The following is a 12,107-nucleotide window of genomic DNA, read 5'->3' on the forward strand; positions in this document are numbered from 1 at the left end:
AATCTTCATCTATTCTCTCTAATCATTCACCAATTCTCATCATCCACAAGTTCTACAATCAGTTTTAATTAGCATTCTTCATTCAATTCTTTCTCTAAACTTTGCTTTTTCATACAAAATTCCGCATTCACAAGATCTAGAAACACCTAGCCATATTCGAAGTTGCCTTCGCCCTAGACGTGAAAGGTTTAATTTCTGAGGGTTTGGTCCCAAATATCTCTTTCAATTATTTAATTTAATTGTTTTGATTATTATTTTCCTTGAAGTTACTAATGTGTGTATTTTGTTATTAGAAAGAGGTACGAGGTATCAAAGTAAGTGCTTTAATGATTTATTGATATTATGATGTAGAAATCATGTTTATATTGTTATTATGATATTCCTAGTATCATGTCTAGGGTAATTTTAATATTAATTATTATTGTTACGATGCTTCCTATGTTCTTCCTAATATTTATGATTGTTAGTATCATGTTAGGATTAAAGATTTGATTTTTATTGCTTAGTGACATGTTAGGGTTTGTTATTAATCTTGTTAGTATCATGCCTAGGATCTTGCTATTATTATGCTTTAATGTTAACATGAACATGATTATGATTATAATTGTTATAATTTATGATGATTATTATTATTATTTTGATGATGATTATTATTATTGTCATGATATTTATTGATGATTTATTGTCTTGCTTGATACATATTATATTTATTGTTATTGCTTGATCACACCTTTTATTGCAGGTTTTAAGGGAATCTATACTTGTAATCATGCTTAATAAGATAATTAATAATCTTGTTAGGGTTAATGTGATTATAATTCAAGTGATCGCCAATAATAGATTTATTTGTGCATTAAATTCAACCAACATAGATAAACAGGTTTAGGGTTAATCCTATTGATTGCATGTTAATTAAAAAGCGCACATGAATACGATCAAAATAAAGTAGAGGTCTATTATTAGGGCAGATTCAATCTCTTTTAGGTTGGATTTGTACCTTCATCCCCGAACCCTTATTTGGTTCTAGACCTTATGGAGTTGATGATCTCTTGGATCGTTAAGGGGTGTAACCTTCACCTCGTGAACGGTTTACAAGTTCCTAAAAAACTTGTTGGCGACTCTTTTGCTCTATCTTCTTCCCTTTTGGACGCCACCGTACTTTAGTGCATGATCACAGTGGGGTTCAAGCTAGTGGGATTTTAAAGGCTTAAAATTATTCCCTACAGTTTTCTTAGTAGATTTGTTGCTAGTTTGTGTATTTGTTAAATTCTTACTCTATAATGACAATGCTTTTGTTTTCAGTGTTAAGAAAACACAAATAATGTATTTAAGGCATTACAAACTACATATATGTTCGGTTTATATATCAGCATAAAATTAAAACCAATCACAGCAGTCTGTTTGCTTACTTACTATATACATATACATAAAATGTAGACTGATCATAATAGGTTGTTGTTTATTTAGTACATATAAGCACCTTGGTAATTAGGGATACTGCTTGGTTCATTGTCTTAGGCATAGACATGAGGGAGAGCCCAAAAGCTAAGCTGTTACTGTATGGCTCTATGATCAGCAAAAAAGGCTTCCAGCACTATACACAAAACCCAAAAGACATTTACAAGATGTCAGTAGTTCATTGAAGCTGATATTATACCAGAATCTAAAGAAAAATGTTCATAAATTGTTTAATAGCATACCATACCTTAAATAAAACTTATATTGTTGTTTAGTGAACTATGCCATACTGAAAAAGGATGTTAGTTGATTAAGAAGGCTAACCTGCAGAAAAGAATCAATTCAACAATTAATCAATTAAAGAAAAGTATCTAGTTAGGTAATCTACTCTAAAAATAAACCACAAATCTTGAATGCACTATTATAAGAAGAAGTAAAAAGAAATCACTCACTGATGTAGCTAGATGATGCCAGCCATACAAAGAATATCATAGGATACTACATTTCTAACATAACCCAGATCTGCCTGATCAGCATCCATATCAGTTATAACACTTACATTTGCTGCTTCTCGAGCTCGAGACAGGGAAACATACAACTGACCATGCGAAAAACATGATCGTGGAAGATAGACAACAACTTTATTAAGTGTTTTCCCTTGAGCTTTGTTGATGGTCAATGCAAAGCTTAGCTTTAAAGGAAACTGTTTACGCTGAAATTGAAAAGGATAAGCTGAAGACTCTGATGGTCTTAGCTTAATTCTTGGTATCAATACATGCTCTCCTTTATGATGGCCAACAACAATAACACATTCAATGAGATTTGGGAAGAACTTTTTGCATATCAGCCTTGTCCCATTGCAAAGACCTGATGATGGTAAGATGTTACGCAATAATATAACTGGACTGTTGGCTTTCAATAAAAGTTCATGGGGACTCATGCCGCCAGGACAAAGCTTATTTAAAAATTCTGTAGGATATATGGAGCAATTATCGTCAATCATGGAATCATAACTCTTGTAGGCCACAGCTTCACCTGGAAATTTTGCTATTAAGATTTCATTAATAATATCTACATCGTCATTGATTGGTGTGAGTATAGCTCTGGTTGTGAATATATTAGCATCAAATGGAGGCATATCCATTTCTGGAAAAGCAACTGAAGTCAGCTACATATCTTGACCTACAACAGTATCATAAGGCTGTACAATTGCTGGTGGAAGCTGAACAAGAGCATTTTCACTGTTCTGCAACTGTTCATTTCCTAATGCCAGCAAAAAGGCTGCATAGGTTGGATCTTGTCTAGCCCGAATATTCTCTGTTAATCTAAACTTAATTAACAGCGACCACAGAACAGAACTGACCAGGCTAGCAGCAACTGCTTCGCGTTGTGTTCTTTTTGGGACAACTGGAAGAACTTGCCTGAAATCTCCTCCAAAGACGACAGTTTTCCCTCCAAATAAGAGTTCAGGGTTACAAATATCCCTGAGTAACACATCAAGTGATTCGACATTTTCTTTTTTTGCCATTGAAGCCTCATCCCAAATGATGAGGGTTGTTTCTCTTAGTAGTGCAGCTAGACTGCCTTGTGTAGGGAACATTTCAAGCATTACCCCTAGCTTGAACCCCACTGTGATCATACACTAAAGCATGGTGGCGTCCAAAGGGAAAGAAGATAGAGCAAAAGAGTCGCCAACAAGTTTTAGGAACTTGTAAACCGTTCACAGGGTGAAGGTTACACCCCTTAACGATCCAGGAGATTGTCAACTCCAATAGGTCTGGAACCATGACTGGTAGTTTGGGGATGAAGGTACAAATCCAACCTAAAAGAGATTGAACTTGCCCTAATAATAGGCCTCTACTTTATTCTGATCGTATTCATGTGCGCTTTCTGACTAACATGCAATCAATAGGATTACCCTAAACTTGTTTATCTATGTTGGTTGAATATTAATGCACAAATAAAACTATTATTGGCGATCACTTGAATTATAATCAAATTAACCCTAAACAAGATTATTAATTATCTTATTAAACGTGATTACAAGTACAAATTCCCTTTAAACATGCATAAAAGGCGTGATCAAGCAATAACAATAAATATAATCAAGCAACATAATAATCATAACAATAATCATAATAATAATCATGTTAAAGAATAATAATAGCAAGATCCTAGGCATGATACTAACAAGATTAATAACAAACCCTAGCATGTCACTAAAAATCAAATATATAGCCCTAACATGATACTAAAATCATAAATATTAGGAAGAACATAAAAGGCATCATACTTTTAATCATACTTAATATTAAATTTACCCTAAACATGATACTAGGAATCATTGTTGTCATTCAAAACATCAAATTAAGGAAACCATCCTAACATGATACTAGGAATCATAATAACAATCTAAGCATAATTTCTATATAATAACATCAATAAAAACCATTAAAGTACTTACTTGGATGCATCGTACCTCTTTCTAATAACAAAATACACACGTTAGTAACTTCAAGGAAAATAATAAACAAAAAATTAAATTAAATAATAATTGAAAGAGAGATTTGGGACCAAACCCTCAGAGATTAAAACCTTTCACTTCTAGGGCGAAGGCAACTTCGAATATGGCTAGGTGTATCTAAGTCTCGTGAGTGCGGAATTTTGTATTTGAGAAAAGGCTAGTTTAGAAAAGAGAGAGAAAGAAAGTAATCAAGAATTTCTTGATGAGAGTTGGTGAAAATTGGTGAATAAGAATTGATGAGAATTGATGATTGAAAACGGAGTTTTTGGAAGACTATTTATAGAGAAAATCAGCCAAAAAGATAACAAAACAAATCAGAGTTCTGACGCAAATAAAACCTGATTAGCGCCGACGCTGGAAATTAGCGTCAGACGCTAACGCTAGCGCCAGGCGCCAAGCTTAGCGTCAGGCGCTAATGCTGGCGTTTGGCGCTGACTAAAATATTGACGCATTTTCTAAAATCAGATAGAAATTTCCGTACAGGAGGATAAAATCGTATTTTCCTTTAAAAACATTCTTTTATTCTGATTAAAACTCTAAAAGTCAACAAAAGTCAATTTATCAATGCTAATTGGATTAGGAATGAAAAGAACCTTCTAGAAGAATCTAGAAGACTAAAACCATTCCTAATTGCATTATGAATGATAAATCTATATTAGGCCCTCCTCTAGATCATTGGGCCGCATGTGAGGCTCAAACCGGGCCCAGTTCAGTATTTTGGCCATAACTTCCTCATTATTCATTGGAATTGGGCTTATAATATATCGTTGGAAAACTCTTTTCAAGCCCTATCCAACTACAGTACTATTGGACCCACATCATGGACCAACCAAACTGGATTGGATGTTTTCTTAAAATAGGTTTTCAAAACAGAGAGAAGAGAAAAGAAATTAAAACTATCTGCAACACTAAACTTTCCACACTTTCACTTCATTCGATTATGATTCAACGTGAAAGGTACTCATCACTGGGTTTGGTTTTGGGGAGACACAAATGGGTGTCTACACCTTGTTTAGGCACATTACAGGCAAGTGACTCAAGAGGATCCAATGGAATTTTAAACCGGGAATGAGCAGTCCTTCTAGAGGGAATATTGGCTGCAGCTATACCAGATGTTGCAGTTGGCAAAACAATCTTATTCATGAGCCTTATTTCAGCATATAAAGCATTATGTAAAAAGGTCTTTCCTGTTCCACCAGGACCATCTATAAAAAATGATCCATGTTTTTGCTTTTTAACGTGATCCATTATAACATTAAATGCCTCTTGTTGAGCCTGATTCAATTGACTCTTGCATTGTAAACACTGGTCTGGTATTGGAGCATTCAATGCATCTTCTATATCCTTTGTTCTTCGTATTTCATCATCATCAGGCTGAACTAAATGGTCTAAGCCATATGCAGCAAGAGAGCTGCCCATTGATTCCAGAAAGCACTCAACTGATCTAACAGTGAGTTGCCTTACTTTTTGTGGATCAGAAGCATATTTGTGTCTAAAATCCTCGGACAAAAAACTATAGTATTTCATCCAGAGAGAGACAGGATTGCTGGGTTGGCAAAAGATAAGTACAGTAGCAAAGCTTGCGAACTGCAATTGGCATCTGAACTGCACAACCTTCTTTCAAACATAAATCAACTGAATCATCTTCTTCCAATAGCCTGAGTTTGAGTGCAGCTTTCTGAAATGTAGCACATAAATGACCATTCACTGTTCGCAGATCTTCAAATTACCTGGGACTTCTGACATTGTGCAGCAACAATCTAAGATAGCATCTTTCTCCTTCTGAAGGTCCAACAAAAGCCAGTCTACCAATGACTATCTTTTTATTTTGCCTTTTATACCAATGTTTGCTACCTGCATCCCAACGATAGTGCTCAGAAAACTCATTGTATAACCAGCCTGTTCCAGATGGTAGCTTACAGTTCATGCGAAAAAATTTTGTAAGGCAAGTTCTTGAACGCTTGTCATTTGAAACAACCGATGTAAGCTGTTCATGGGGTCTTAACTGTATAAGCTGTGAATTTGGTAAGTGTACAGGAAGAGGCAAAACTGGTGGATGCATTTCGTATAAATCAAAACCAAAAAGGCACCAAGCAGCTTCACATGGAGAAACCCAACGACATGATTGATATTCCTGTATTTCATCATGAATGGGCATAACATCTTTAGATTGCATAACATTGAAAGATATCTTGTCATGACCCTTATAAACATATTTGTATAGATACTTCACCACCTCTATAGTGGAATAGACTTCAACATTTAAGTGGCAATCAAAATATGATGATAAATATGGATTATATGGAATGACCCATTGATTATCCATGACTGTCTTTCGAATTGTAACAGTCACTCCTATATCTCTTCTCCGATACAATGGATAGCCATCATTGCTATTTCTTGTTTCATCACAAAACTGCTTTGGATACCCATATTTACAATGACCATGACTTCCCTTATGTTTCATGCAAGGACACTCTGGATCCAAATGACCACATGGACCATGCATCATGTGCTTTAGAATAATTTTACTAAGATGACTGTTGTCAGCAGATGGTATTTCAGCACAGATAAATTTGTCAAAGTCAGCAGGGCATTTGATTTTATAGTCCTGCTTCAGAATTATCAGGAAATGAGCATGAGGTAGGCCTTTTTTCTTAAATTCAATTACATAGATCATTGCTGCTACCTCCCCAAACACCTTTTTCTTTTTAATCAAGTGCTTTAAAGCAAGAACTTTTGCTCTAAAGATCCTTGCAACAATATCTGGCCTGTCTTATGCCTTTTCTCCAACAGCAAGCTCTTGTTTAATTTCAGGCCAATTAGCATTGCAGGTCATTATAATGAATAAGCCGGGTTTGCCAAACCGCTGAACCAGAGCCATTGCATTTAAGTATCTCTTTTTAAGATCTCGAGGACCACCAATGAATGTTGGAGGCAGTATGACCTTTCGCCCCACATTTGCTGCACAATTCTCACAACAATCAATAGTATCAAGGATTCCTTGATAGAGATATGTTCTTATAGTCTGCTGATTTCTACGGAAAAAATCTAACCGCGTATTCTCAACTTTGACATACATATCCACTATGTACTGTTGAAAGCATCTACCTCCTCTTAGCAACATGTTATTAGGTCTACACTAAAGCTTGTATGCATAGTATTCCCTAGCTGAAATGTTCATATCTGTCTTTGATGAGCCTCCACTTGCACTTGAAAATGCACAATTTTTTTTTCCAAAGTTTAAAGAATTGAAAAAATAGTTCAAGGTACAACATTGAAAATCCCATGCTAGAACATAACCAAGCATATCAGTCTACCCTTTTTCAATAATAATCTGTCTGCTTTTGTTCTTACCATACATTTCCTAAATACATGGATTATCTAAGTGTTAAAAGATATACAATGTACATACGCCTTGCTTCCTCCTCTAGCATCTCTTTAGTAGTATGAACACTACACGAAGAAACAGGATCAGTCTGTGATTGCAGTTGTTGTCTTCCACCTCGAGACATATTTTTTAACCCTTATGTCCACCCGCAATCACCATACGGAAAAAGCAGCGGATATTGTAAAGGATCATAACAACCATAATAATGCATGATTCTATGACACGAACTCTTTTTAGGTAAATCATTATAACTTGACTCATCTTCTGATAAATCATTTTCAGCTAAATCATCTTGAGGTCTATCATGCTGAGATGTATCTTTTTTTGCCATCACCAAAATATGGGGACTTTCTGATTCACTGGAAGATGTACTTTCTGGCCATATGACAGCAACTTCAGCAGTTGAGGGAGCATCGTAAACACGCTGATCTGGCACAGTTGTTTTGTTTATTAAAATTTGTGTAGATTCAGTCACCTGGATCTCTCTCAGTGAACAAAAGAATCTAGCATAAGGATTTAGTTTAGTAATTTCCATCAGAATAGCCAGCACATCTTCCCTGAGTTTTGGAAAGCAGCCAAGTCTTTTTTTGGCCTCAAGTTCTCCATCATAGAAATAGAGCTGCATGTACTTAGGTCCTTCCTTTCCAGGGAGTAAATAGGGAATATAATGATATAGCTGACCATGTAGCTTAAAGACATATATCCCCTTTTTAGTCTTAGCATCGAATTTTCCACCCAATGATGTAAATGCAAACATGTTGTAATATAAGCGTATATATTGCCTAAAATGTTTTGCATCTTCGTCCATAGAAGTAAGCAATCTCACAAGCTGTGCAGGGAATTCGTTTGCTGCAATCTTAACCTCACCATCAGCACAACAGAAGTGAGGTGTTTTAAAAGCAAATTTACGTGCCCCACACTTTGGACACTCGGTTGGAGAACGAAGTTCATAGGGTGATGTAGGTAAGCTATTGCCAATTGCTGCATCAGGGATCCCTGCTTAGCAAAACATATTTGTAAAACAATGAAACATATATATCTTAGTTAAAATGGGAGATACAGATACAGATGCTGAATGCATTTATATTTCTATTCAAATGATTGCCATAAATATTCAGTGTCATATAAGATATGGCATAATCTGAATTACTTGTAACAGGATGCTTGGGTTTAGGTATTTTGGCACGCTTTGCAGCTGGCAGACTCTGCATCCTAGCAAAACAGAAGCAGCAAAACATGTAGCTATTCCATTAGATAGTTTTTTAGGCATGCATAGCCTCTATTGCAGGAATTAAATGATATTTCTAAGACGGAACAGCTTCATGGATGCGAAGATTCACTAAAACGCATTTCAACATGTAAATATACCTCTGCATTCATCCTGAGACCCAGATTCTAAACTCTTAAGTCGTTTAGTATTATATCCTTTTGAAGATGATGGTTCTCGTAATAACCGATCTACATCATGATTTTGAAAACACACAACTCAGAATAATAACCTTAGATGGCATATCCATTTATAATAAAGATAAATTACATGTTGCAGGACATACTCATAGCTGAACAGACAACGACTTTAGACAACTATCGTACTATAATTCCATATTATGAGCAACTGTACTGCATAGATCCTGGTTATTACCAAATATAGAATATAATAGATAGTTAGCCAATAGCATTGCCACCACTTTAATAAACAAACAGCATAGAACAACACATACATAAATTTTGCATATCTCAGAAATGAAAAGAACAGGCTCAACAGCAATCATACATAAAAACTTTTAGCTAAGTCCATTCTATTATTGCATCAAATATATATTATACAAAATACATAGGATTAGAAATGCTTGTAATAAAAGATGCCTTACACAATGTCACTTAATACAACCTTGATATTAGACTGGAAAATAACAGATAGTCCTATGATAATTCTAGTACTAAGGAACTAACCCAGCTACACAAATAAACAAAAGAGCTAGGCAATACAATTACCGCAGCACCACGTTTCTGCAATACACTAACAGGACCTAATTTTTCTTAGCACCACGCTTTGCTCGCTTAAAACACTTAGCCAAATCTTCTGGAACTGGAAAGACAAAAACCATCTTACAACCAGAATCTGCAGAAGGAGATGTTTCAGCATATATGTGTCTTAAAAGCCGCTTCTTAGGAGGCAAAGCAGGTGGAATAGACACAGGCACCTGAAATTCCTGCCCAAGTGGAGTAAGACAATCCTGCTCAATAAGAACTGTAGAAAGTTCTAGCTCCTCTTTAATTCCCATCACACGTTCTTTGACACCTACATAGCTCTCCCTCTCTAAGGTACATAAGATGGCATTAAACCTAGCTGTCGTGACCTTATAATTGGCATCAACTATGACAAGGTTAAAGACATCACTAAGATAGTCGATAGCCTTTCTAGCTAGGCTTTGCTTAGCTGCAGCTACAGTTCGGCAACGATCACTAAATAAACACCGAAAGCCTATTCCTTCTTTATGAGGTAAGACAGTAAACCATGAAGTATACTCGTCAGGAGAATGTTCAATCGTTTCAATTGGAGTGCACCTTATCTCAACAGTTCTAAAGATGGCCCTTAAAATGACAACAAAATCCACAACAATCTTCCTATAGTTATCCTCAGTTCCAAAATGAAGGTCTTCATACAAACACACCTTGCATTCCTCCTTTTCAATGCGCTCTAGCTCTTCCTTCTTCAACCAAAACAGCTGACCACAACGATCATACATTTGTTTCCTTAAATAAGTCACACCCTCAACAACTATTTCATATTTTTTCATTAGGTCATAAACAACCTTTTTAGCAGCCACTTCACAAGACTCTTCTACACTGCTAGTATAGCCACCAATGTAAACAGATGCAATGGGATCGCAATCTGTCTGGATCACCACACAAGCAATGCTTCCTGGCTCATCAACAAACTGGTAATCCGGATCAGGAAAGTTCAAGTACTTGGTAATTTGCTTCAGAAGGGGACGAAATGGCATCACTACTTGTGTGGGTGGCAAGTCCATGACCTGTAAAAACAGGCATCAAAATTTTAAAAAGACCTAAAGAACTAATCATTATATGCAACCCAAATTTAGATACCTAGACAATTTTGGCTAACTTTTTACAGCAACAAAGCAGCCTATGACAGGACCACATATTCGCATACACAACCCTAGAAAATCAGCTCATAGCAGCAGCATATATCACAGCAAAAAAAAAAAAAAACTATAAAAAGGGAATATATATAGCTGCATACATGGACAAGTATAACTAATGCATAAAACAGGACACTTCCTAGAAAAAAAGATACTCCCAAAAAAACTATATAAGAGATGATAGGAAACAAAGGAATCTCCTATGACCGTATAGTATAATCTAACAGCACACAAAGCAAGTCAACATTTCCTATCATTTCATGACTACTTAGAACCATGCTTTCATCACTTTTCACCTCCAAAGCACAATCAACAAATGACAAAAAATACATGCAAAACCCAAAGAAAGACTGACCATAATGCAACAAACACATAGCTTAGCCCATAAATTCCAAAGCTACTCAACCTAAATACCAAATCTCCAGACCTACTACATCACATGGCTAAACTCTGCAAATCAACACCCAAACCCCCAGAAAGCAGAACAAGTATCAATCTACCACCATTATCCAACAAACACATAAACTACTCCATAAATCTCCAAATTACTGAACCAAAACAGCATTTTTCCAAATTAGTTACAGCACACGACTAACTCAAGCAGATCAACCTCAAAGAGCAAACAAAACCGAACCCCAAAAATCTATGCTCACCTTTTTTGGGTTCTATAAAAGCAATCCACTCAAATTCTGCCTAAAACAACCGATTTAGATTGAATAGATGCAAAAATCTGCTTATTCATAAATGCAAAAATCTAATCTATTCAAATGTTATACTACTTAGCATGCACTGATAGCTAATTATCTTTGATTTTTCAATCAAGAAAAATAGTGAAAATTTCAAAATTGGAAAGTATATGTTAATATGAATTTAATGACGCCTCAATTCACAATGTACAAATAAGGGTAAAAGTGTAGTCAAATTTACAAATAAGAAGTCAAGAACTCTTCATAGCCTATGTGACATACTCCAAACAACACAACCACACCTCCTAACAACACATAACATAATTCAGCAGATAACACCACACTAAACAGACCGTTCTCCCAACAATAACTAACATAAAAGCAACAACTATAACATCTAAACCAAGCACTATATTTCATAACAACCAAAATCATACATTATGAAAACCTAATCCTACATTCCATGATTAAATCACAACAAACCAATAACAAATAATTTCAGTAAACGCATCAAGTTCCATTCATCAAACAGCAACATAATGACACACCCATATGTATACAAATTACAATAGAAAATCTTCTAAGTCCTTGTCACCATCTTGTAATATATGGAATTGTCTTGTGTCATGGATAATCAAAGTCTTGGTCCATAAGATTATTGGCAATTGTTCCATAGATCATAACAATGTAATAATGAATAAGATACATATATGCAATATACATTTATATATCCGAAAAAGCTCACAAGATTTGAGTTACCTGATTTTCTTTGCTTAAAACTAAATCACTTTGCTATGACTTTTTTTTTATAGCACCAACAACATAACAAATCAAATGAAAGAGAGAGCTCAAGTGCTAGACTTATTTAACCACAAACAAGA

General features: G+C 35.4%; 2 protein-coding genes across 2 annotated transcripts; both read right to left on the reverse strand.

Annotated features, from left to right (window-relative positions):
- Window positions 1-2,626: 2,626 nt before the first annotated feature.
- LOC145629961 (uncharacterized) lies at window positions 2,627-5,401 on the reverse strand. Its single transcript, XM_081682205.1, has 2 exons — window positions 5,008-5,401; window positions 2,627-3,042 (listed from the first exon to the last, which is right to left on the reverse strand). The coding sequence occupies exons 1-2, from the start codon at window positions 5,399-5,401 to the stop codon at window positions 2,627-2,629; spliced, it is 810 nt and encodes a 269-aa protein (XP_081538331.1).
- A 94-nt stretch (window positions 5,402-5,495) lies between these two features.
- On the reverse strand, window positions 5,496-6,662 carry LOC145629972 (uncharacterized). Its single transcript, XM_081682217.1, has 2 exons — window positions 5,713-6,662; window positions 5,496-5,640 (listed from the first exon to the last, which is right to left on the reverse strand). Exons 1-2 carry the CDS (start codon window positions 6,660-6,662, stop codon window positions 5,496-5,498), a joined length of 1,095 nt encoding a protein of 364 aa, XP_081538343.1.
- Window positions 6,663-12,107: the final 5,445 nt, after the last annotated feature.

Source organism: Chenopodium album, chromosome 1, assembly GCF_948465745.1.
Source record: "Chenopodium album chromosome 1, dcCheAlbu1.1, whole genome shotgun sequence".
Lineage (NCBI taxonomy): Eukaryota > Viridiplantae > Streptophyta > Magnoliopsida > Caryophyllales > Amaranthaceae > Chenopodium > Chenopodium album.